This window comes from Populus alba, chromosome 6 (genome assembly GCF_005239225.2).
Source record: "Populus alba chromosome 6, ASM523922v2, whole genome shotgun sequence".
Taxonomy (NCBI): Eukaryota; Viridiplantae; Streptophyta; class Magnoliopsida; order Malpighiales; family Salicaceae; genus Populus; species Populus alba.
In genome coordinates, this window is record NC_133289.1 from 1,910,557 (window position 1) to 1,931,914 (window position 21,358).

The window sequence follows — 21,358 nt, forward strand, 5'->3', positions numbered from 1 at the left end:
CTCTCTCTCTCTCTCTCTCTCTCATTTCTTAGATTATTTATTTTGTTTGTTTTTAAATGGTGGTTATTTTCTAATAATTTTATATGTATTTAATATTTCAAGGGGATTATTCAAACTTATCTATAAATGTTTTTCTTGATATGCTTATAAAAATAAAAATTATTTCTTTTTGGTAAGAAAAAGTGAACATTTAAGACTAAAAAAAATGTATATATTGAAAGGGAAAAGTTGCGGTTAAATATAACAATTATCAATTTTTTATTTTTATAGGAATGATTATCTTTTTATTTTAGATTTTAATTGATATTAGCAATTATTTCTTAGTTTATCGGTTCATATATTTTATAAATTATTTCATTTGGTGTAAACAGCATCTTTGTGTTTTTCAATTAAAAAATTATAATACAATAAAAGACAGTTTGATTATTCTACTTCATTAAAAATTAACTTCAAGTCCTACATTAATAAATTTTCTCTTATTCATTAACATATATAAATTTTGTTTTATTTTATTAATTTTAAAAAACAATATAATAATGCCAAAACATTTAATTTTTATATGTTAAAAAAATGTATCTGATCAACGGCAAATCACGGGTCAGCTGACTATTTCATAACTAGAAGTGTTAGGCTAAATGACCATTATTGTTTTGCTTTGGATTACACGGGTCAGCTGGCTGATTGGTGTTTAATTTTTAAACACCCTCTGGTATAACTACAAAAATTGTCTAGTTTTCCCTCTTAATTCAAAGCATATAAAATATCCACAAAGACCACTTGACTTGGTCCAAGTAATCTCTTCTCACATCTATGGCAGTTTCATCCTCCCTTCCTCGACTGCTTTCAGAATCTTTAACCTTTTTCCCTTCACATCCTCATCACCTTTCCATTCTTTATTCATTTCCATTTAGAAAACTCAACGTCCTTCATTTTAAAACCTCATACTTGACTTTAAATGTTCCTATAATATTTCTGCTACTTGTCTTCAGAATCACTCTGTCAATCCTTGACACTTTGTATGGTGTCTTTGGTGTTCTCTTAATATCATTGAAGAGGTTGTCTAATTCTTTGGCTAGTTCCATGTTCTCTTAAAATCACTGAAGAGGTCGTCTAATTCTTTGGTTAGTTCTATACTCTTTTAAAGCCAATTTCTATGTTCTGATTCTATTTTCCTTTCCCTTTCAGCCTATTGGCCATATCTCTTTTTTCTTTAATCGGAACTGCAAAGTCTTGTTGGTTTTCTGGTTGGATTTTAGGTGGGTTCCTGTAGAAGTGATTGATTTTTTAATTTCTGAATGAAAAATCTGATTTTGATTCTGTTTAGCAGACTAATATTGGAATTAACGTTTTAGCTGAAATTTGTTGGTGGGATTTTTTTTATTCTTCGTTAAATATTTAGCTTTCTTAGGATATAACGAATTGGAAATCTTGTGTTTGTTCTATTTTTGATGTCTATTCTTAGGTTGTCTTGTTTTTGTGTCCTTTTAAAGTCAATTTCTTTCTATGTTCTCCTTTAAATCCTTGCATCGTTCAAGATTCCTATCTTAGGACAGATACTAGGCCTGAACTCTAAAATGCCTGTGTTAAATGGGATATCCAAAGAAGGGAACACATCTTTTGGTTGACTTTTTATTGATTTCTTCTGTTAAGGAGGAGGGGAGGATTGTATGATGATCATAATCTTAGATATATAGACCCTGAAATATATGTTCAGTTCATGAAAGCTTTGAGTTGAATTGGGTACTTTTTCAGCTGAAGTGCGATTCTGGAGGTGTGATTCTGCCGGATTATCATCAATCATTGAAATTTTGAAGGTAGCTTCTTTTTCATATTGATGATTGCGGTGTTGACTGATTTTTCATTTGTATGTTCATCATCGTGATCAAAAGTTTTCTTTTCTTTCTGTATTTTTGTTAGCATCTTTCATTTTAGTGGTCGAGGCACAGGATTTATGCTTTTAAAGATAAAAAAAAATGTAGATGTTAGTTTTCAAACAAGAATTCTGGAGATATTGGACTATTGTTGCGTATCAGGAAAAAAATGGTCCAAGAGATTATACAGCACAAGAGAATTTTCTTCTTCACCTCCTTCATATGATTGACTAATCAGATTGCATGTTTTTCTGAGACTCTGGGAGGATGGATTTAGTTGCCATAAGACTTACCACTATCCCACATGTTTTTTCTTACGCTTTAAAATCAGAAGATTGAGAGTTACTAAACTTGATTAGTAAAGCCGGTGAGCTTTTCGATTTCTGATGGTGCACAAGGGCTCCGGTAATGGCCTTTTCCACAACCCATCATCCCTGGCTCTGACTTCATGTTCTTAAATCTCACTGATCAGTAGAGTTTGATGGCACCTTTAGGATGAGTTAACTGGGATAATTCTTTGATCATATCTAATATTGGAACTTTGATTGTTTGTTTCTGCTTAATATATTTGTGGATTTTATGTTTGGGCCATTAGGTATGGATTTCCTGGATTCAAGAAGAAAGAGCAATTCTGCTGGAAAAGTTATTGCAGTTGCATTCTTCATTGCAGTATGCATTGTCATGCTCAAGCAAGTGTACTCACCTAGTTATACCAGCCCCGACATGGTATGTTACTATCTTGACTATAAAGCTTTGTCCTTACAATCTATGCCTGTTATTCATGTGCATTTTGCCATCTGTAGCAAATCTCAAACTTTGTTATCTACGAGGTTAAAGTTTATTACCACCCACGACAAAGAAAAAGGGCACCTGTGTTGGTGAATCCTTCATCAGAGTCTTTAAGAACTCGTTTTCCTGTTGTGTGATACATTGTCTTTCCTTGTCATATCCAGTTCTCCCAACATGAGCTAGGCGTAACGCATGTGTTGGTGACTGGAGGTGCTGGTTATATAGGTTCGCACGCTGCACTTCGACTCTTGAAGGATTCATACCGAGTAACTATAGTGGTATGCTTTATTCAGGAAACTTGAAACACTTTCTGTCTAACCATACGAGTTCTGATATTGAAGTTAACTATGTGATTTTACTGCATGGATTTATAACCTCTATGCCTCCTCTGACAGGACAATCTTTCTCGAGGGAATCTCGGTGCGGTTAAAGTTCTTCAAGAGCTATTTCCAGAGCCTGGGAGATTGCAGTTCATATATGCTGACCTAGGAGATGCAAAAGCTGTAAACAAAATCTTTGCTGAAAATGCATTTGATGCTGTGATGCATTTTGCTGCTGTTGCATATGTTGGTGAAAGTACAATAGAGCCCCTTAGGTATACCTAGAATGTTTTCCTCTGGCTAACATCTTAAAATTCTTTTTCCATAGAAGTACATTAAAATCCACCATGCTGTGCAGATATTATCACAATATCACATCAAATACCTTGGTTGTCTTGGAAGCAATGGCTGCACATAATGTGAAGACATTAATCTATTCGAGCACTTGTGCAACGTACGGAGAACCTATTAAGATGCCGATTAGAGAAGAAACTCCCCAGGTAAGTTTCTGTTTTATTCTTTGTTTTAGATTGAAGATTTTGTTGGGGATTTTGACTGGTGATGTTCTGATCATTGTTCATTGGAGGCTAAGCACACTGACATAATATTTAACGTGGTTCGGCAAATTGCCTATATCAATAGGAGAAGAACCAATATTATTAGAGATAGAGAAAGGGTTACAACACACATGGAGAAGGAGGATCACTTCACTCAAACTCAACTTCCATTACTCTCACACACTGCTGCACATGGCAACTACTTCTCTTTCTCTCTTCTTCTCTTCTCTTCACTTCACTCTCTCTCTCACCTTGTGCTGCTCTCTTGGTGTCTATTTATAGGCAAGAATGGTGCCACCAGCTCCAGCTCATGTTCAATAATGGTGGTCACCTAACCTTTGCCTACTTTGTGACTTTTGGTTGCTGCACCAACAACCCTCTTTAACAATGGCAGCCATCTTTTTCTAGAAGATAGGCTGCAGATGGTGCCACATAAGTGGCAACATCCCAACAGATTTTTCCACTCCAATATGCAAATGCTGGAGCTCAATCCCCATATGAAATGCCAGAAACCTCTTCTTCTCAGCTTTCTTGTTCATAATGCCTTCTTTAACTTAACAATAACAATGTAAATATAGAATAGCTGCTTGAGGTGTAGACCGATAGAGAGTCTGGCATGTCTGTTCTACTTACAGAGGATTTTCAGAATTCTTTTGTTGAAAGATTATTCTGAATCAAGGCCAAAACGACTCCATAACTCATTTTTCTTCATTTACACTGGTGTATGATTTCAGCTTCCAATCAACCCCTATGGAAAAGCCAAGAAAATGGCAGAAGATATCATAATTGACTTCTCCAACACCACTGACATGGCTGTCATGATCCTAAGGTGAGTGGTGCTCTGATTTCAATTGTTTCTCTTTGCTTAATCTTCAATGTCCTTTCAAGGACCCTGACAATATTAATCAGACATTTAAGTAGAATTTCTCGAAGTCAATTATGATCCATGCTGTCTGATAATTAATTTAGTGATTTTGCATGAATTTTCTTTATCTAGTTTCATAGAAATATTTCTTCCATTTTTGTCCAGCAGCCAGCATTCTGACCGAAATAATGCCTGCCTATGTTTACAGATACTTCAATGTTATTGGGTCTGACCCAGAAGGAAGATTAGGGGAAGCTCCACGACCTGAGCTTCGTGAGCATGGCCGAATCTCTGGTGCTTGTTTTGATGCAGCTCGAGGGATAATACCTGGACTCAAGGTAACTTCAGAAAGAAAATGAAAATTCAGTGCTGCCCATGACATTAATTATAATATTGTCATACACACATCAAGGAAGTGAAGCTCTTCTGCTCCTGTCAATGGCTGCTTTAGGTTAAAGGGACAGACTATAAAACAGCTGATGGCACATGTGTACGGGACTATATCGATGTCACTGACCTGGTTGATGCCCACGTGAAAGCTCTTGCCCACGCAAAACCTCGGAAAGTTGGCATTTACAATGTTGGAACTGGAAAAGGTTTTTTCTATATCCTTTTGTTTTTTCTGTTTTGAGTGTCAGTTTCTCTTGCATTTCTTGACCCTGAAGATTGCTTGATTCCTTTCAATCACAGGCAGATCAGTGAAGGAGTTTGTTGATGCGTGTAAGAAGGCAACAGGCGTGGACATAAAGGTTGAATACCTTGATCGCCGGCCAGGAGACTATGCTGAGGTCTTCAGTGATCCTTCCAAAATAAAACAAGAGCTAAGCTGGACAGCTCAATATACTGACCTTCAGAAGAGTTTACAGGTTGCTTGGAAATGGCAGAAGTCACATTTGAATGGTTATGGACACGGCTGATTCTGCTAGAAACCTTTGCTAGAGTCGCCTGACTGAGTTCAAGCATGCATTTCTTTTCTGCCAGGAAGATAGCCCACCGGATTTTGATGGTCCGAGAAGCTGTAGGAAACTTCAATAATGTGAAGAGCCCGACATAGTTGACAATATCCATATATAGATGTATACGTACGATCTCTTGTCAGTATAAAATGCCATTAATATAGCTGGAATAAAATTACATGTATCATTGTACTCCTGCAAACTTTGGAATAGAATCTCAACAGTTCTGAAAATTCAGGATCTTGATGCTTGCTGCAATGTAAATTAGGATGCATACAAATTTTCATCTATTTTGTACCTCTGCTTATTAGTATGCTAAAACTTGTAAATGTTGCCCTATAATTTTCAAAAAAATATTCTTAAATGTAACGAGATATCGCTTTTCAAAATCCATATGTTCATTCTCAATTGCTTTTTAATACAGGTCTAACCTACTTTATTCAAGAAGAATTAAGAGAAGTAGAGAACAAATAAATGTAAAAGGAGAAACGAAACTACGCATATTGCCTTCATTTTTTTTTTTCTAGACCCGCCATTGCAAATTGTCGATCATGAATGTAATATAAGTTTTTCTTTGCTGCTTTCCCAAACATTTTTTTTTCTTCTTAACAAGTGTTGAATGTGTACCAGTAAAAAAATCTATGAAAATATTAAAAATTAATATCAAGAAGATCAAAAAATAAATTATTATATAAAAATAAATTAGAATGAAATCATTTATATATAACGTTAATATACAAGTTGCTTGCGTATAATTTGATTACATGATGTTTCAAGGAACCAAATTTCTGCGAGGCATTTTATCGAACAGGTTGCTTGCATCATTGACCCTTCCATTTTTCAGCTCTTTCATCGAGTGAAAGCTTTGATTGCATCTTCGATTTGACCCGATCTACCTAACTGGGGTATTCTTATATTTTGGTCGAACACATGTCGGCTTCCCTTTTCAACCAACCAACTGATACAACATTTATTTTTACATTATAAAAATATTTTTAAAAACATTTAAATTTTTTTACTTTTTTTAATTTTGAATTAATATTATAATGCACTTAATATTAAAAGTAAATTTTAAAAAATAAAAATATATTATTTTAATATAATTTTAAAAAAATAACCACAGTTATATTTTTCAGATGCTTCAAATGCATCCCTTACTTAAAGTTTTTTAGCTAAAATTTTTATCATTGCAATTTCAAAAAACACTTTTAAAAAATTTAAATCTTTTTAATTTTTTTTATATTTTAAATTAATATTTTTTTTATATTTTTAAAATCATTTTAATATATTGATATTAAAAAATAATTTTAAAAAAATAAAAATTATTATTTTCATATTTTTTCAAGTAAAAATTACTTTAAAAACAACCACAATCATACTTTCAACTTTCAATAAATCCAAGAAACAGAATCAAAATCATACGTGGAAACAGAAACTATATTTCATAATGAAAATGGAAAATACTCTTCCTCAAAAGAAAGGTACATAGCTATCGTAAACACGTAAAGATGATCGATCAAAAATCTCTCCGAGGCAAACCAGCATCCCGGAAAATGCCTCTCGATCTGAGTGGGTATAATCATGAGTTCTACAGGTAACACAAAGGGGAACGTCTTTATATATGAGGGATGATGAACAGGCAGCAGCCTCCTGGGAAAATAGGCGCCCGTCAATTAAATTGCGTCTCCCCCCATCTTTTCGTATACGGCCTCCATACTTTAAACTCAGAAGGCCAACACTGTTCCTACAGGTCATTCCAGTTTAATCATAACTCGTCACGAGCTTCGGGTTCTGGGTTGACGTCTTCAACAGTTGATCCATCTGTGTTGATTTTTTCATCGGCGGAACCATTTGAATCTGTTGTTTGTTTCTCCTTTTCAGGAGTCTCGCCAGAAGTTGAATCAGCGCTGCTTGTTTTATCGCTGCTGGTTTCAGATTCATTCTTCTTAGGCTTTGGCTTGGGAATTCTGTTAACACTGGCAACCTATGTAAACACCAATCAAATATCAATTGAAATGGTACAGGCAAGGAAGACTTGCAGCAGTATCTAATTTTTATTTCTTAATGAAGGAGTTGCAAAGACTTGCAGTGATACCTTTTCTTGCAGACTAAACACCTTCAAATATACTTCTTCAGATGTGAATACTGGTGTGCTGAAGCCAGAGGCCCTGTTCAGAAATGAGAAGGAAAGTCACTTGATTTTGCACAAGCCCAAAAGCAAGAAAATAATAAAGATCTCCATCTTATAAGCAGAAGTATTATTCCTACAATTTGAGTAAAAAGGAGGAGGAGAACATGTATAGAATGCTATATCATGCCACATGACTTGCAAGCATATTAGGAATACCTTTTCTTTCAAATTCAATAGAACAGAAGAAACTGGTTGCCTTGGAGAGAGATAAGCACAAGATTCAACAATGCTAAAGAATGTGTGCATAAGTGCTTCCTATAACTTGAACTAAGATTTTTGCAAGCAGCAATAGAGTCTAAATCTAAAACAATATACAGACAAACATAACGATAAAAAATTTCATGAAAAAGGTAGACATACTAAAAACCAGAGCAGTGAAAACTTACTTCTTCTGTTCTGCCTCCTTTTTATCCAGCCAACTCTTTTAACTTGTCAGCATCACCCACCACCTGCAAAACCACACAAACACAATATCCAGATGTAAGCATTGCTGAACACTGTTCCAATCTTAAGCAGATCCAAGAAAATCTCATGAAGAGACCAAGTAAGAGTAGATGTGAAAAAACACCTCATCTACTCTGTCCTTTGGAAGCCAAGGTTTCTTTGTCTCCCAGCCCTTTACAATCTGCAGGCAGTGAAAAAAGAAAAGGTCAATGTGTTTAATTATGATGTCTTCAAAAGAAAACATGATAATTAAGTCAATTGCTGAAAAGCTGCAGTCTATCAAGGCTCCCGTTTCATTAGTTTTTCCTGTTTCAGTATTTCACTTTTGTCCAAGCAAATAGAGGGAATACTAAATATCAAGACGCTGTTTCCTCTGTCCCAAGTTTTTGTAGTTTTCAATTCAAGAAACCAATACAACAGATTACATAGAAAAGAGAGAATATATGGCACGCAAATTTTTTTGAAGTACAATGGATCCTGCATTAAGTTTTCAAAGTGACAGAGATTATGGGAAAAACAAATGAAAAAAGGAGGAAAAATAGTCAAATACCACATGACAGAGGAGTATTTCCAGCAAAAGAAATTAGTTGATTATTTGTATGTTCATCTATTTTTCCAGCCTAGATTTTCTGTCAGCTTCATGGTGGTAATGGCAATACTGAATGATAACATATCCAAGCCCCAGAAAAGAAAAACCTATCTTATAAAAGCTGTTTGAACTACAGTATCTGAAGTACCTGTTGCAGCTCACCAGGATACTTTCGAGCTAACTCTATAGATTTTGGTCTTGCTGACAGTTCTTTATACCTATATCAAAACATTCATAAGTTAGGAATAACTAATTCAAATAGCCAAGCTCAATACTTGCATAAATAACAGCAGTTAGCATCATAGCAGAGGTCAAAATTAAAACCAGAAACTGTCGTGCCTGAAAAATATTGGGTCACCAATAGCTTTTAGTGAATCTAGGCGTTCCTCAAACTCTTTTGCAGTGGCATCTTCACCATCTGTATATAGCCATTCTTGAACCTAAAAAAGTACAACATGCTCCCACATCACAAATTGAAGTAGAGAAGTTAAAATGACAAACCCTTTCAAGTTCCTAAAAACACTAAAGAAAAACCAGGAAAAAGACTCACCTCATCAAGCTTTTCAATGAAGGATTTCCGCTCATCAGCGGTAGAAATTTTCTCAAACTCCTCAGATGTCTCAAGCTGGCACCATGAGTAAGGATATCAACAATAAATTAAAGGAAATGGAATGCTGACTATTCATATTCAATAACAAAATGATCAATAGAAGAAAATTTCTAAATTTCTAATAGCAATCGAATCAAGTAGTGGTTCCAGAGCCATCTTAACCATATCACTCAAGCATAGAGATGAATATAAATTTGGAAGAAACACTTGCATCATGTTTAAGATTCCAAAAGATGGTCATCAAAAGAAATGGAAATGTCTGATCTTTATTTCTGTAAAAAAGTAGAATTGATTGAAGACTTCAAACCTTTTCTTTAGTAGAATATATATATCCTTCCAAGTTATTTTTCAACTCAGCAGTTCTTCTTCGCTCGGCGTCCTTTTTGTTCAATTCTTCTAATTTTCTTTTAGCTTCAGCTAGATATTCTTTGGACGGAGGCATTCCAGGCCCCACTGTCTTCTCGACAATCTAGAAATATAAACAACAGAAATCAGCAACAAGAAAGGTGTAAAACACTCTATCGGAAAACTTTCTACCATGCAATAGAGACTTTTAATAATGCTAGCTTGTTTGCACCTTCAGGGGAACCCTAAAAGTCCGTTTTTTTAGCTTCTTCTCTGTAACAGGCTCAGTAGTGCTTGGTCCTTCAACATTATTGTTGGATGAGTTGTCAGTCACACCATCAGAATTCAAATTTACATCACTTTCTTCAGTAGTGTTCTTAGTGTCAGATTCAAGTGTTATATTTGGAGAGGTAGTTGTCGTATTTTCTACAGTCAGGTTCTTTTTAGGAACTTCCACCCATTCTGATATTTCAATAACAGCATCTGCGCGATCCAATGAAAGAATTCCACTTTTACTAAGAGAAAAATGCAGATTTGCCTTGATGGGGGAGGACAAATTCCGAGATGAATACCTAGACAACACAAGGAAGACACAGAAGATAAATGTGATGTTAGAAGTTTGTGTGAAGAAATTACTTGAAAACTTACTAGCATTGAAGCATTATATACATCTACATATGATTCAGAGAATAGCTATCCTTACTTCTCGCTTGCATCTGTCAGGCCAGATACAGCATACTGCGCAAATATAGGAGAGGTAACAGTAGGTGGTAAGAGATCAGACTCGTATGCCAGTGAAACTTCAAAGTCTTTCTTATGGATGATGGATCTGAACATCTGTTAAAAATCAATCTAGACATAATAAGCAAAACTGGAAAGCAAAATTTGATGCATTTGGACCATCAAAATGGTTTTTCTGATTATCCATCTCTAACACAATAGTCATATCACAATGTTATTTACCTTACTGGGGAGTTTTTTCATCCTTGGCACAAGTAACTGCCTGGTGCTTTCATCTTTCTGCAGATCAGACCCGTCTAATTCAACCACCAATCCATATGATGAACCATCAACCATTCCTAGCTTGCGATTCAATTTGATTCCATCACTCAAATTTGCAGCATGCAGAGACGAACCAAGAACTATAGCTTCATCAGCATCTAAATGTTTGTCCAGTTCATTCTTTCCAAGAAATTCCTGGAGCTTAGCCTGTTATGTGCCAAAGGAGATTTCTGTGATTTGCATCCTTAATGAAAATCAGATATGAAAATAAAGAAACTCAAGGATTGAAGGGACATGCAATTTGAAACACAGGTAAGTCCATGGCATAGGGAGAAAATGCTGAACAGATACTTAAGAGCTACTTCAGTTCTTAACATCTAAAAGGCCTAAAAACAAAACTACTCCCATCCCCTTCTTTTAAGGCTGTAACAGTACATGGACTCGATTTACACAACCATTCTCCTACAATTCAGGTTTTAAAATATAAAGGGATGATTATTATCCTAGATATTAGATCTCTGAGATCTAAGCAAATAAAAACAGAAAGAACAAAGGTTGGAAGTTGGACCAACAAAAATGATACATTTGCAGCTGACACAAGGGGGCTTGATTAACAGCTGAAACTTCATTTGGGGACAAAACTGTCAAAATGGCTAGAAATAGACTAAGATGGCCAAAACTGATCAATAATGGAGGCAACACACAATGATGGTATTTGTTATTGCACTACACCAACTAATGGACTAGAAAAAGATACTTTGCTTTAAACACCTATACATTAAGTTTATTCTAACTATTGTTATGCAGCATTATCAGTGTTCATGGACTTATTCAAAATTGAAGAAGATAGCACCAACCTGCAACTTAGGCACTCTGGTAGCACCTCCTATAAGCTCTACTGCATATATCTCATCCACCTTCAGACCTGAATGCTTCAAAACTTCCTTGATGGGTACAAGAGATCTGTCCCACAGGTCTCCACAGAGCTCTTCAAACTTCTCACGTGTTATGGAGCTCCTGGAAGAAAATTAAAGATAATGATTTGAGTGATTTTGGGCAAGGAAATCCACAGAGGTGCCACTGAAATACAAGCATCAAGCACACTAAAGCACCTAACCACCAGTATGCATTCATATCTTAATAACATCACAGTCAATTAAAATAATTTCATCACTAATAAAGAGGAGTAAGTTCATAGTATAAGAAGTTAAACGATAAATTCCATAAATATGCACAAGGTCATTTGCTCAGGGGGCAAATAGGAAGTGCAGCATGGCAGCAGACAAAAATTGTTCATGCATAAAACCTTGTCATGAATAAAAAGTAAGGAATACTTAAGAATCCACCGACCTGAAGTCCCGATCATCATAGAGGGATTCAACTGATATAGGAGCCATAGTGTTTGCACTCAAGATTTCTTTCGTACGTTTCACCTGTTTCTTCAATTTAGCCATTGCCTTTGGAGACTTCCTCACATCAATGCCATTCCCAACTTGTTTATTAAACTCATCAGCAAAGAACTCCACCAACCTTGATTCCATACTCCGACCTCCAAGTTCTGGGTCCCATCTGACATCCTTAACTGAAAATATATCAAATAGTAACAAGATTGCTAGGAGTACTGAACAAGGCATCCATAAGAAGCACAGCAAACTATATAGAACAAGGATGGAAATGAAAAATATTCTGGCTACTATAAAATAGTAGTGACAAGCATCCAACACACATCATGATTCAGATTAGAATGAGCAACCACAATCTTAAACTACGAAAAATGACCACAGTGCAGCATTTCAGTAAAATATTTCTTTTCAGTATCCACTTTCCAGTTCCCTCTATTTTAATATCCATACCCAATTTGTATCCTTCTTCTTTTTTTTCCTCTTCCTTTGCACATATTACCATATATTGAACTAAACCATTTTCTAGATAGAGAAACCTATGACAAAATAATGAGCTAACATGCAGTACATCCCATCATTTATGGAAAGCAAAACATCCTAAAACACACAAAATGCACATCAGTACTTTTTTTTTTGAAGTAACATCAGAACGGCCACCATATAACAAACATAACATTCTAAATAATCACTGAATACCAATTAAATTAAATTTACCTGAAACTGATTGACAGACACAGTCTTCCCAAACTCCTTAGCATTATAAGCCGAGAAATACACAAGTGCAGCATAAGTACTACTTGCACCCATATCATAAAACACAACGTACCGTGATCCATTAGAAAAATCCTTATCAATACCATACTGCAAAGCAGCACCAGAATGCTCATTAATCAAAGCAAGCACATTAATCCCAGCCAACTGTGCTGCCTGAACCAGTGCTCTCCTCTCCGCCTGCCCAAAATATGCAGGCACACTAACAACCGTATCCTTAACCACAACCTTCGAATGAAACTCTGCCAAATCCCCAGCAAACCCTAAAATCATACCCAACAACTCCTCAACTGAATACAAACCCACATTCCCACTCTCATCCTCAACCCGAAACGCAACTGCCCCCCTAGAATCCTCCACAACATCAAACGGCAAATACATTGCATCCAGAAACTCCTTAACTTGATCATAAGTTTTCCCTAACATATCACGCAAATGAGAATACACTTTATCCGGATACCGTGCAGTAATCCCCGCAGCTTCTTCACCTAAGAGCCTAGTTCCAGATTGGAATGCAACTAAAGCCGGGGTTTTTCTCTTCGACATTTCGTTAATCGCTACCGAAATCGGGGTTTGCCCTGGCTTTAGGTTTACTACTGCTACTTTTAGCCAATCTGAACCAAGATCTATACTCGAAACAGCTGATTCCGACGGAATTGAATTTAACACCATCATAATTAAGAGTAACAACCATAATCTTAATAACCTCATTCTGATCACGTGTTTATAATAATCAGTCAATCAATCAAGCAAGCAAGGAAGCAATCCGTCTGCAACAAAAATTAACAAAAAAAAGAAAAGAAATTATAACTCTGTTTGGCTGCAGAGAAATTGAAGTTAAAAGACAAGTTTTTATTTTTCAAGGAAACAAACAGAAATTTTGTGAACAAATAAAAAAAATAAATCAAACTAAGCCAGAGCTAAAGCTATAGAGAGAAAGAGAGATAGATACCAGTAGATGAATTGCATTGCCTAGACAGAGAGAAATAGCTAAGGAGCTGATTTTGCTATCAATGTTTTTTATTTTTTGGTGTTTGCTTTTCTGTTCGGTTAACGAGAAAATAGAGGTGGCAGTGGAGGGTTGTTGACGTGGGAACTTATTTGATACGGTAGCTAGTAGGAAATGGCCATCTGTACGAAAAGTACACGTGGTGAGATCTTAGACGTCAGCTGGTGTTGTGCTTACGGTTGTTGTAGATGTTTGTGGAAGATTTTTAAAGTCAGCCAAGAACAAGATGACTTTAATTTTTTAGGCAAACATAAAAATTAGTCCTAATATTATCTACTAGCTGAAATACTGATCCTCAAACTATCAGTTTTTATTATGTAGATTCCTGAAATATTTGATGTGTTTCAATTAAGTCCTTTTTCTATGATTGTCGTTTATTTTCACCTTGCATATAATATGGTTTTTTGAGAAAAGAGGCAGTTAAAAATTTCTTTCAATTAAGTCCTCCTGTTTCGTTGGATATGGTTTCTATTCAATCCTAAGAGAGACAATGTGGATTGTTTCCAAAGTTTTTTAATCACAATGTACGAAAGTTGTCTAAGAAATATTTTACGTAATAAAATTTCTAATAAAATTAATATAATATTTAATCTGATTATTTGTGTTAAAATTTTATGAGTATTTTATAAGCTTAATTTCCTATAAAATTAACTCAGTATTTAGTTGAGGTTGGTTTATATACCTGAAAGTTATTGTGTAATTTTTTTTTTAATTTTTCCTTGATATTTCTCTATTTTTTGTATTCTTTTTCATTAAGATTAATTTAATTTATAGTTTAAAACTTTTATATACATTTGCAATAAATTATTCCATTCATAATTTATAAAAATTAGGTACGATTTAATCTTGTTTACAAATATGTTTGAACTTATATTTTTTTAAAAATTTAATTTTTTATTTAAAAATAATTTTTTCATATATATTTTTTTTAAAATATCAATTTAAAAAACCAAAACAATTCATGAAAATCTTCTAAATTTAAGTTAATTTTCAAAACTCACATCTTATAAAATCAGAAACAAACCTCAATCAAAAAACTTTATTTCAAAACTAATTTAATACTTAACGATGAAAAAAAAAGTTATAATTATATTTCTAAGCTAGTTTGCTGCAAGTTCATCTAGAAAAATCCATCCATTCTTCTCCTTAACAAATGGTGAGCTATAAGATTGAGATCTCGTGACAACCTTTTTTTTGTCATCAATAGGACCAAACTAGTTTGGACAGATAGTATAATAAATTAAGACACAGTCCATGAGTATTTTATTAAGTGAAAACAGAATAATGTAGCCAATGAATGGGGAAGTTCTCAATCTTCTACATGTTCATTCACCAATATGTAGTAAGGTGGCAAATTGTGGAGGTGCTGCAAAGGAAGGTGGTTATTTTGAGAGAAGCGGCTTCACAATAGTAGGGACGCCGTACTGTGCCTCCATGGTCAAGTAGTTAGCTGGTGCATGCTTGTACTCCGGAGAGAGGACGAGAAGAAACCTTTGAAGCAATAAGAAAAGCACCAATTTCACCTCCAGCATCGCGAAATTCTGACCAAGGCAAGTTCTCGGACCCATTCCGAATCCGAGGAAAGCATTTGGGTGTTTTGCAGCCTGTGATACTCCGTTCTTGAACCTTAATGGATTGAAATCGTTCGCATCCTCTCCCCAGTATTCTTTACTCCTATGAAGCTGCACCAGTTGAATTGTTATGAACACACCCTTTGGAATCAGGAAATCTCCTAGTTTCGTAGCTCTTGATGTCTCCCTGAGGGTTTCCAGTACAGGACAATACAGCCTCAAAGTCTCAAGAAGAACCATGTTCAGCTGCAAATTAAACGAAGCCCCCTTCATCAGATTTTAAAAAATATATTGCTTTGTGGTGGCACTTAAAAGAAGAATATTATTGTGTAGTTTACCAATTTTAACTTGGAAACCATATCTGCATCAGGAATTCCCATCCCGCATTCCGTCAGCACCTCTTCCCTCAGTCTTTTCTTGCCATTCTTGATGCAAGCTTCAACAAGAAAACGGTCCAAGTTAATAGTTTGGCAGTGGTCTCGTGGCCAGAAAAGAAGAATTGCTTGCACTCGTCTATGATTTCATCCATTGTCAACTTGAGACTCTTGTTGGTAGTTTTTGAGGCTTCAACCAGTAAACCAAGCACATCATCGCCATAACATCATCTAAATTTCCTCTAGCTTGGGCGACTCTAGTCTCCCCTGTATTAAGCGTCTTAGTGAGTTGTTTCACATTGTTTTCCATCTTCCACATTTGACGGTTTTGATGGTGTAGGAAGAAACCTGGTCAAGAAAAATGAGCAATCACTAGGGTTTTGCACACACAAGATCATCCCTTGGGAATCTTAGATGTATTAGAAGAGAGGAAGGTTACTGAGTGAAGAAATTAACCGGCTGCCGGGGATGTAAAGGTCTGCCATGGTAGCAACGCAATGGTGTATAAGCTCGTCTTGTGCTTTAAAGACTTCTCCTCCTTCAACATAGTTACTCCCAAAGGCAGTATGAAGTAATTACATCACAAGTGAGCTTTTTTTAAACTCTTCACTCATTTCTATCGTGATATGTTGATGGTCAGCTATACGAGCCTGTTTTTTCCAATCGTCAATCATGTCTATGGTGCATGCTGCCATTCTCTTTGTCATAAGCTGGTAGACTCAACAAATTAAAATAATAATAGGCATCAAAACTAATATATAATGTTAAGATCAGAGAGGTTCGATACCTTGAGCTTGTCCTTGGTGAAGGCAGGAGTGAGAATACTTCTGTGTCTAACCCAGTCTGGTCATTCAACTGACCCACTCCATTCCCAGCGAATGATAATAATCTGTGGTCGAACTGTGGTTGCGCATAGGCACCGGACTTATCTGATAGTAATCTGCTTGGCTAACTTAGGGTCTGCTATCCTTATTGCTGGTTGCACCCCACGCCAGAACAAAAATACTTCCTGTATACATCATAAGACAAATGCCTCCATTTTGCCATCACTCTTTTTATCAGTCATTAACAGCTCAAGAATACATCACAGGTTCTTATCCAAAGACTTGACCGCTTGTGGTTGGGGTACTGGCTCCTCTTAATCTTTTATGATTTCCCCTGTAGTTAATCGATCTGGACGAAGATAGTTTTAAAACAACCCCCCCCTGCTCGCAATCCGTCATTTGAGGTTAGTCAGTGGTATAGCTACAGGTTATTTCTGCAGGGGGAGGGGGTGGGGGGTTTGCAGGCTCTAGATATCGTATCGACGATCAGATATAGTGTGAGTCTAGATTCTATGTGCAAATGAATTAATATAATCATCCCAAATTCGTATCATGCACAAGCTCCGGCACTGTTGAAACATTTAGTAGATGAATAAAATTGATCCCATATTCATGATAATTCTTCGAGTCAGTATCAAAACTATAAAAATATATAGGTTTGAAAATGAAGAACACAGTGTTTAGAGTGAGCAGAAATCCCTCAATCCCTCAAAAATATAATAATACCTCAGCAGCATCATCGCAAAGGCTGAGGAAGCAGACACAGAGAGGAGGAAGAAATGAACTGACGCATATTCAGCCTGGACCATCTCATTATAGTGCGGCTGAAACTCTTCGATGAGCTGCGATGTCATAGGACAGTTTGTATCGAGATTCACTTCCCATCTCGCATGCTTTTAGCAGAGGTCTTCATCTCAGGACAGAGTACCGTGGAGGGATCTCGAGTAGGATGGCCCTTTTGATTCCTTGCTTTTCAAAGCTTTTTAGGTCCAAGGCATATGGCCTCGCACACAGTGAACAATCCAGCCATAATTTCAAAGATCTTTGCAACAAGACCTGAACAGCCCACCTGCCTGCGTAAAGTAGCCCACGTAAGTGGGAAACCAATCATCTATTCTTACAGGAGAGGGTATCGGCTAGCGTGTGTGAGGATGGCTCAATGCCTACAACCAGTATATGGTCGGATTGTGTAGAGATTTATGCTGGTTATAGAGTGATGCATGGAAATTCCTTTTAATTTACACATGGAAATAACTCCCTCTTTCTATATCTATATAAATATGGCAAGTTAATGGATTTTGTTAGATTTATTTGGATTCAATATAAACTGGTCAAATCCTATTCCAAATGTCATTATCATTTTTGAATTCCGATATCTTAGATTAGATTAAGGGTGAGAGAGATGAAGAATTAAGTTCATATTCAGCTTTTTCATACACTTGAATCGATGACTATTCGATTTAAGATTCAATAAATTAGATTGAATGAACACTGAATACTAGAAAATTTCAATTAAATTTTTGTTATACAAGTACTGATTTACTTGCTATATATGCAATCTAGAAACGATTCACTTGCTATTTATGCAATCTAGAAGATTGTGCTAGTAATTTTTTTATTTTTTTACAAGTCTCTTAAATTTTTGTGTCGGTAAAGTCATTCAAACAAATTTACTAATTATTATGGAATTAGATCTAGAATATGTTTGGAAATGTGATTGTTTTTTATACCGAAATGTATTAAAATATATATTTTTATTTTTTTTAAAATTAATTTTGAGATTAGCGCATCAAAACAATCCAAAACATATAAAAAAAATAAATTTTTTTTTTAAAATTAAATGTTTTTAGAAAATGCGGTTAGCCAGCGTTTCCAAACAAGCTACTAATGCTACATACATGGTTTAGTTGCCTTGTCCACACAATACCATTGATATGATTCCAAGTTAATTTCAAACACAAGAAAAGAAGACACAACATTATAAAGTTATTTTGGCATTATTAATTTGTTAATTAAAAAATGGGAAAATATCTAATGTTTAATCAAATATATTAACTGATAAATTAAAAAAGATTGTTAACATTAATTAAAGACTACAATAGGAATTTAATATTCCTAGCAAGATATAAAAAAACGGATACAAAATATAAATATGTACCTTGAGTAATCTTTTCCTTTTATATGCTTATTTATTTATCTTGGACATTTACTATAGTTTCTAAGTACATGTAATTTTCATTATTATAAATAAATAACATAGACGTAACAAATCCATCTAAAATTTAATATGAAAAAAAATTAAAGATAAATTAAAATAGTTTAATATAAAAGTCCCCAAGTATCATGAAAAAACAAAGCATACAGATATAAAATATAATTTTGTTATGGACATTGTTGCACATAAGAAAATTAACATAAAATGCATATGTATGCAATAAATGGTTGGGAATCTATGTACAAAGTCTATTTCAAAAGATGTTTTCAATAGACAGGTTAGGTTACTACACACACAATGTTTCTGTAATTAATAATAATGTTATTAATGTCTAATTACATAAGTTGTAGAATATACATACTTGTTTGTGTTTGGATATATGTTAAAAATATATTATGAGAAATATGTTGACATATAAGAGATTAGCTTTTCACAAAGACGATCACTTCTGATAAAAGAAGAAGAGACAATTTTTAAACTTGTTATTTGAGTAATAAAAAAGTGCTCAAGCTGTCTTCTCAATTGAAAATATATAAAGAAATCATTGAAATAAATGTTAGAAATTTGATTTTTAAACAATTATTTTAAATATCACTTCATCTGTCTTATTACCATATATAAGTTCTTATGAATCAAAAGTAAATAAATAGATAAGTAAACTCAAAATTAGACATTGAGCATGCTTGAACTATTATATGTACGGTTTTAGTGATAAAAACATGAGATGATATCGTTACATGTGTTTTAATACCACATGTACATAGTAATATGACCAATAATACAAATCTCATATTATGAGACTTTAAAGATTATTAGTAATCTTTATTTATCCCTTCATGACTCTTGTCTATTTCTTAAAGATTTAGATTTAATATATCACTATTTTAGTATATTATCAAAGAATTATGAATAATTTCAATCATTACAATAAAAATAGTGAATACAAACAAAAATATTTGATGAATTTTTTTTATAGGTATAATATGATGATAATTTATTTGACTAAATTTTATTGTTGCTAACTCCCATCATTAAATACTAATGAAAAAATATCATCAGTATATATTTGAGAGAATCATAGTTGGAATAGAATGAATAAAAAATATCCAAACAGTGTGATGGTTGTAATTTTTGCTGAGCAATTTTTTTTTTAAAAAAACAAAAGAATCTATGATTGAAAAAAGCATAATATTTTTTTTTTCTTTTTATGGGAAAATATGGGCAAAATAGCAATTTTGTTGTTATAAAAAAGATGTCATGATATTTTTTTTCCAATTAATGTTGCAATGATTAATGGAGCACTGAAAAAGGCGATTCTACTTTCAATTTCAAGCTTTTTAAATTTTTTTTTTAAAGGTAAAAATATCATTTCACAATAAACAGAAAATATATTTAGGAAACACTGATGACTTTTTTTTACTTTTTTTTTTTTTTTTTTTTTATCATGAAGCAAAAAACATCATTTACATTGCAGTACTATAATACCATTATGTATTCTATTCACCATGATGATTATTCAAAGCTGTAGATTCTTATTAAACTCAATCTAAAATGGCGTCAGCATCATTTTTTTTTTAAAAGTAATTAAAAAGAAACTTTTTTTTTTTAAAAGAAAAACATTAATTCCAGATCGATTTTTTTTAAACCCTGTCAGGAGCAGGGGAGCCTTGTGGTCCATAAGCGAGCAGTGTATATATTATAGATTGACCAAGTAAAAAAGGGAAAGGAACAGATTCATGAACTTCCTAATTTTTTAAAGCAAGAAATTGTAAAGATAGGACGACAAATACAATGTTATGAGTTTTTCTTCCATATGTAAAAGTGACCCGTATTTTGTTGCGACTCGAAGGTCACTTTCCCAGCAAAAAGGTGGCAGATGATGCTGAGGCGAAGGGAGACCATGGTTGCTTCTCGGGTCAGGAACAATACGATGACAGTATGATGCCGTGTAAGTTTTTTATAGATATAATTATTGATAAGAATGATATAATTCTTCGTGAATATATTGATATAATTTGTTTATTGGTATATATTAATAACATTACAGAAAATATTATAATAATATTAAAAAAAAGCAAATCATACAGTGATGTAATATTGATATCGTCAGAATTGCCGATATAGTCATCATCAGAATAATTTTGTTGATAAATTATTAATAATATTTAATATATGATTTTGTGCTTATTCTTCCTCTTTCCCTTCTCCATTTCCATTTTCCTTACAGAATTTTTCTCTGTAACAAAACAGCTAACCCTACCCCTTAATTAACACAACTCAACATCCCACAATTTTCTAGCCACGACAACACTTGGTTTGCCAGCATCCATGTTCTGATTGAAATTTTATTGAAGATTCTTCACTTTATGTAAGTAAATCTATCTTTTTTATTATTATTTTTAATTTGAACATAATTTTAAAATGTTAATATTTTTGCATATTTTTGTAGTACATGTATTTTGTTTTAGGTGTTTACTTGTTTTATTATTTTTTTTCTCAAATAAAAGTTATGTGAATTTATGATTTGTACATGTTATAATTTGTTTTAGATTTTATAAAATTATATTTATTTGTAAATTGTTGAAACTTATGTTGAATTATTGACTTAGGTATTTTGTGATTAAATAAATAATTAATTGTTTAACAGGTCTA

At 34.0% G+C, this 21,358-nt stretch overlaps 1 protein-coding gene and 2 pseudogenes across 3 annotated transcripts; 1 reads left to right on the top strand and 2 right to left on the bottom strand.

The window, feature by feature from the left end:
- The first annotated feature begins 751 nt into the window (after positions 1-751).
- LOC118052917 (UDP-arabinose 4-epimerase 1) lies at positions 752-5,648 on the top strand. 3 transcript variants are annotated; one of them, XM_073409725.1, is made up of 10 exons: positions 752-1,256; positions 1,753-1,814; positions 2,467-2,597; positions 2,825-2,938; positions 3,056-3,255; positions 3,339-3,480; positions 4,272-4,366; positions 4,611-4,740; positions 4,854-4,998; positions 5,093-5,648. In XM_073409725.1, exons 3-10 carry the CDS (start codon positions 2,469-2,471, stop codon positions 5,317-5,319), a joined length of 1,182 nt encoding a protein of 393 aa, XP_073265826.1. In that variant the 5' UTR covers positions 752-1,256; positions 1,753-1,814; positions 2,467-2,468; the 3' UTR covers positions 5,320-5,648. The 3 variants fall into 3 exon arrangements, with proteins under 3 accessions (XP_073265826.1, XP_073265825.1, XP_034919913.1); XM_035064022.2 differs by having other exon boundaries at positions 753-1,121; XM_073409724.1 differs by having other exon boundaries at positions 752-1,814.
- Positions 5,649-6,777: 1,129 nt separating this feature from the next.
- LOC118052918 (heat shock 70 kDa protein 17-like) lies at positions 6,778-13,779 on the bottom strand (annotated as a pseudogene).
- A 1,200-nt stretch (positions 13,780-14,979) lies between these two features.
- On the bottom strand, positions 14,980-18,883 carry LOC118053123 (cytochrome P450 709B1-like; annotated as a pseudogene).
- Positions 18,884-21,358: the final 2,475 nt, after the last annotated feature.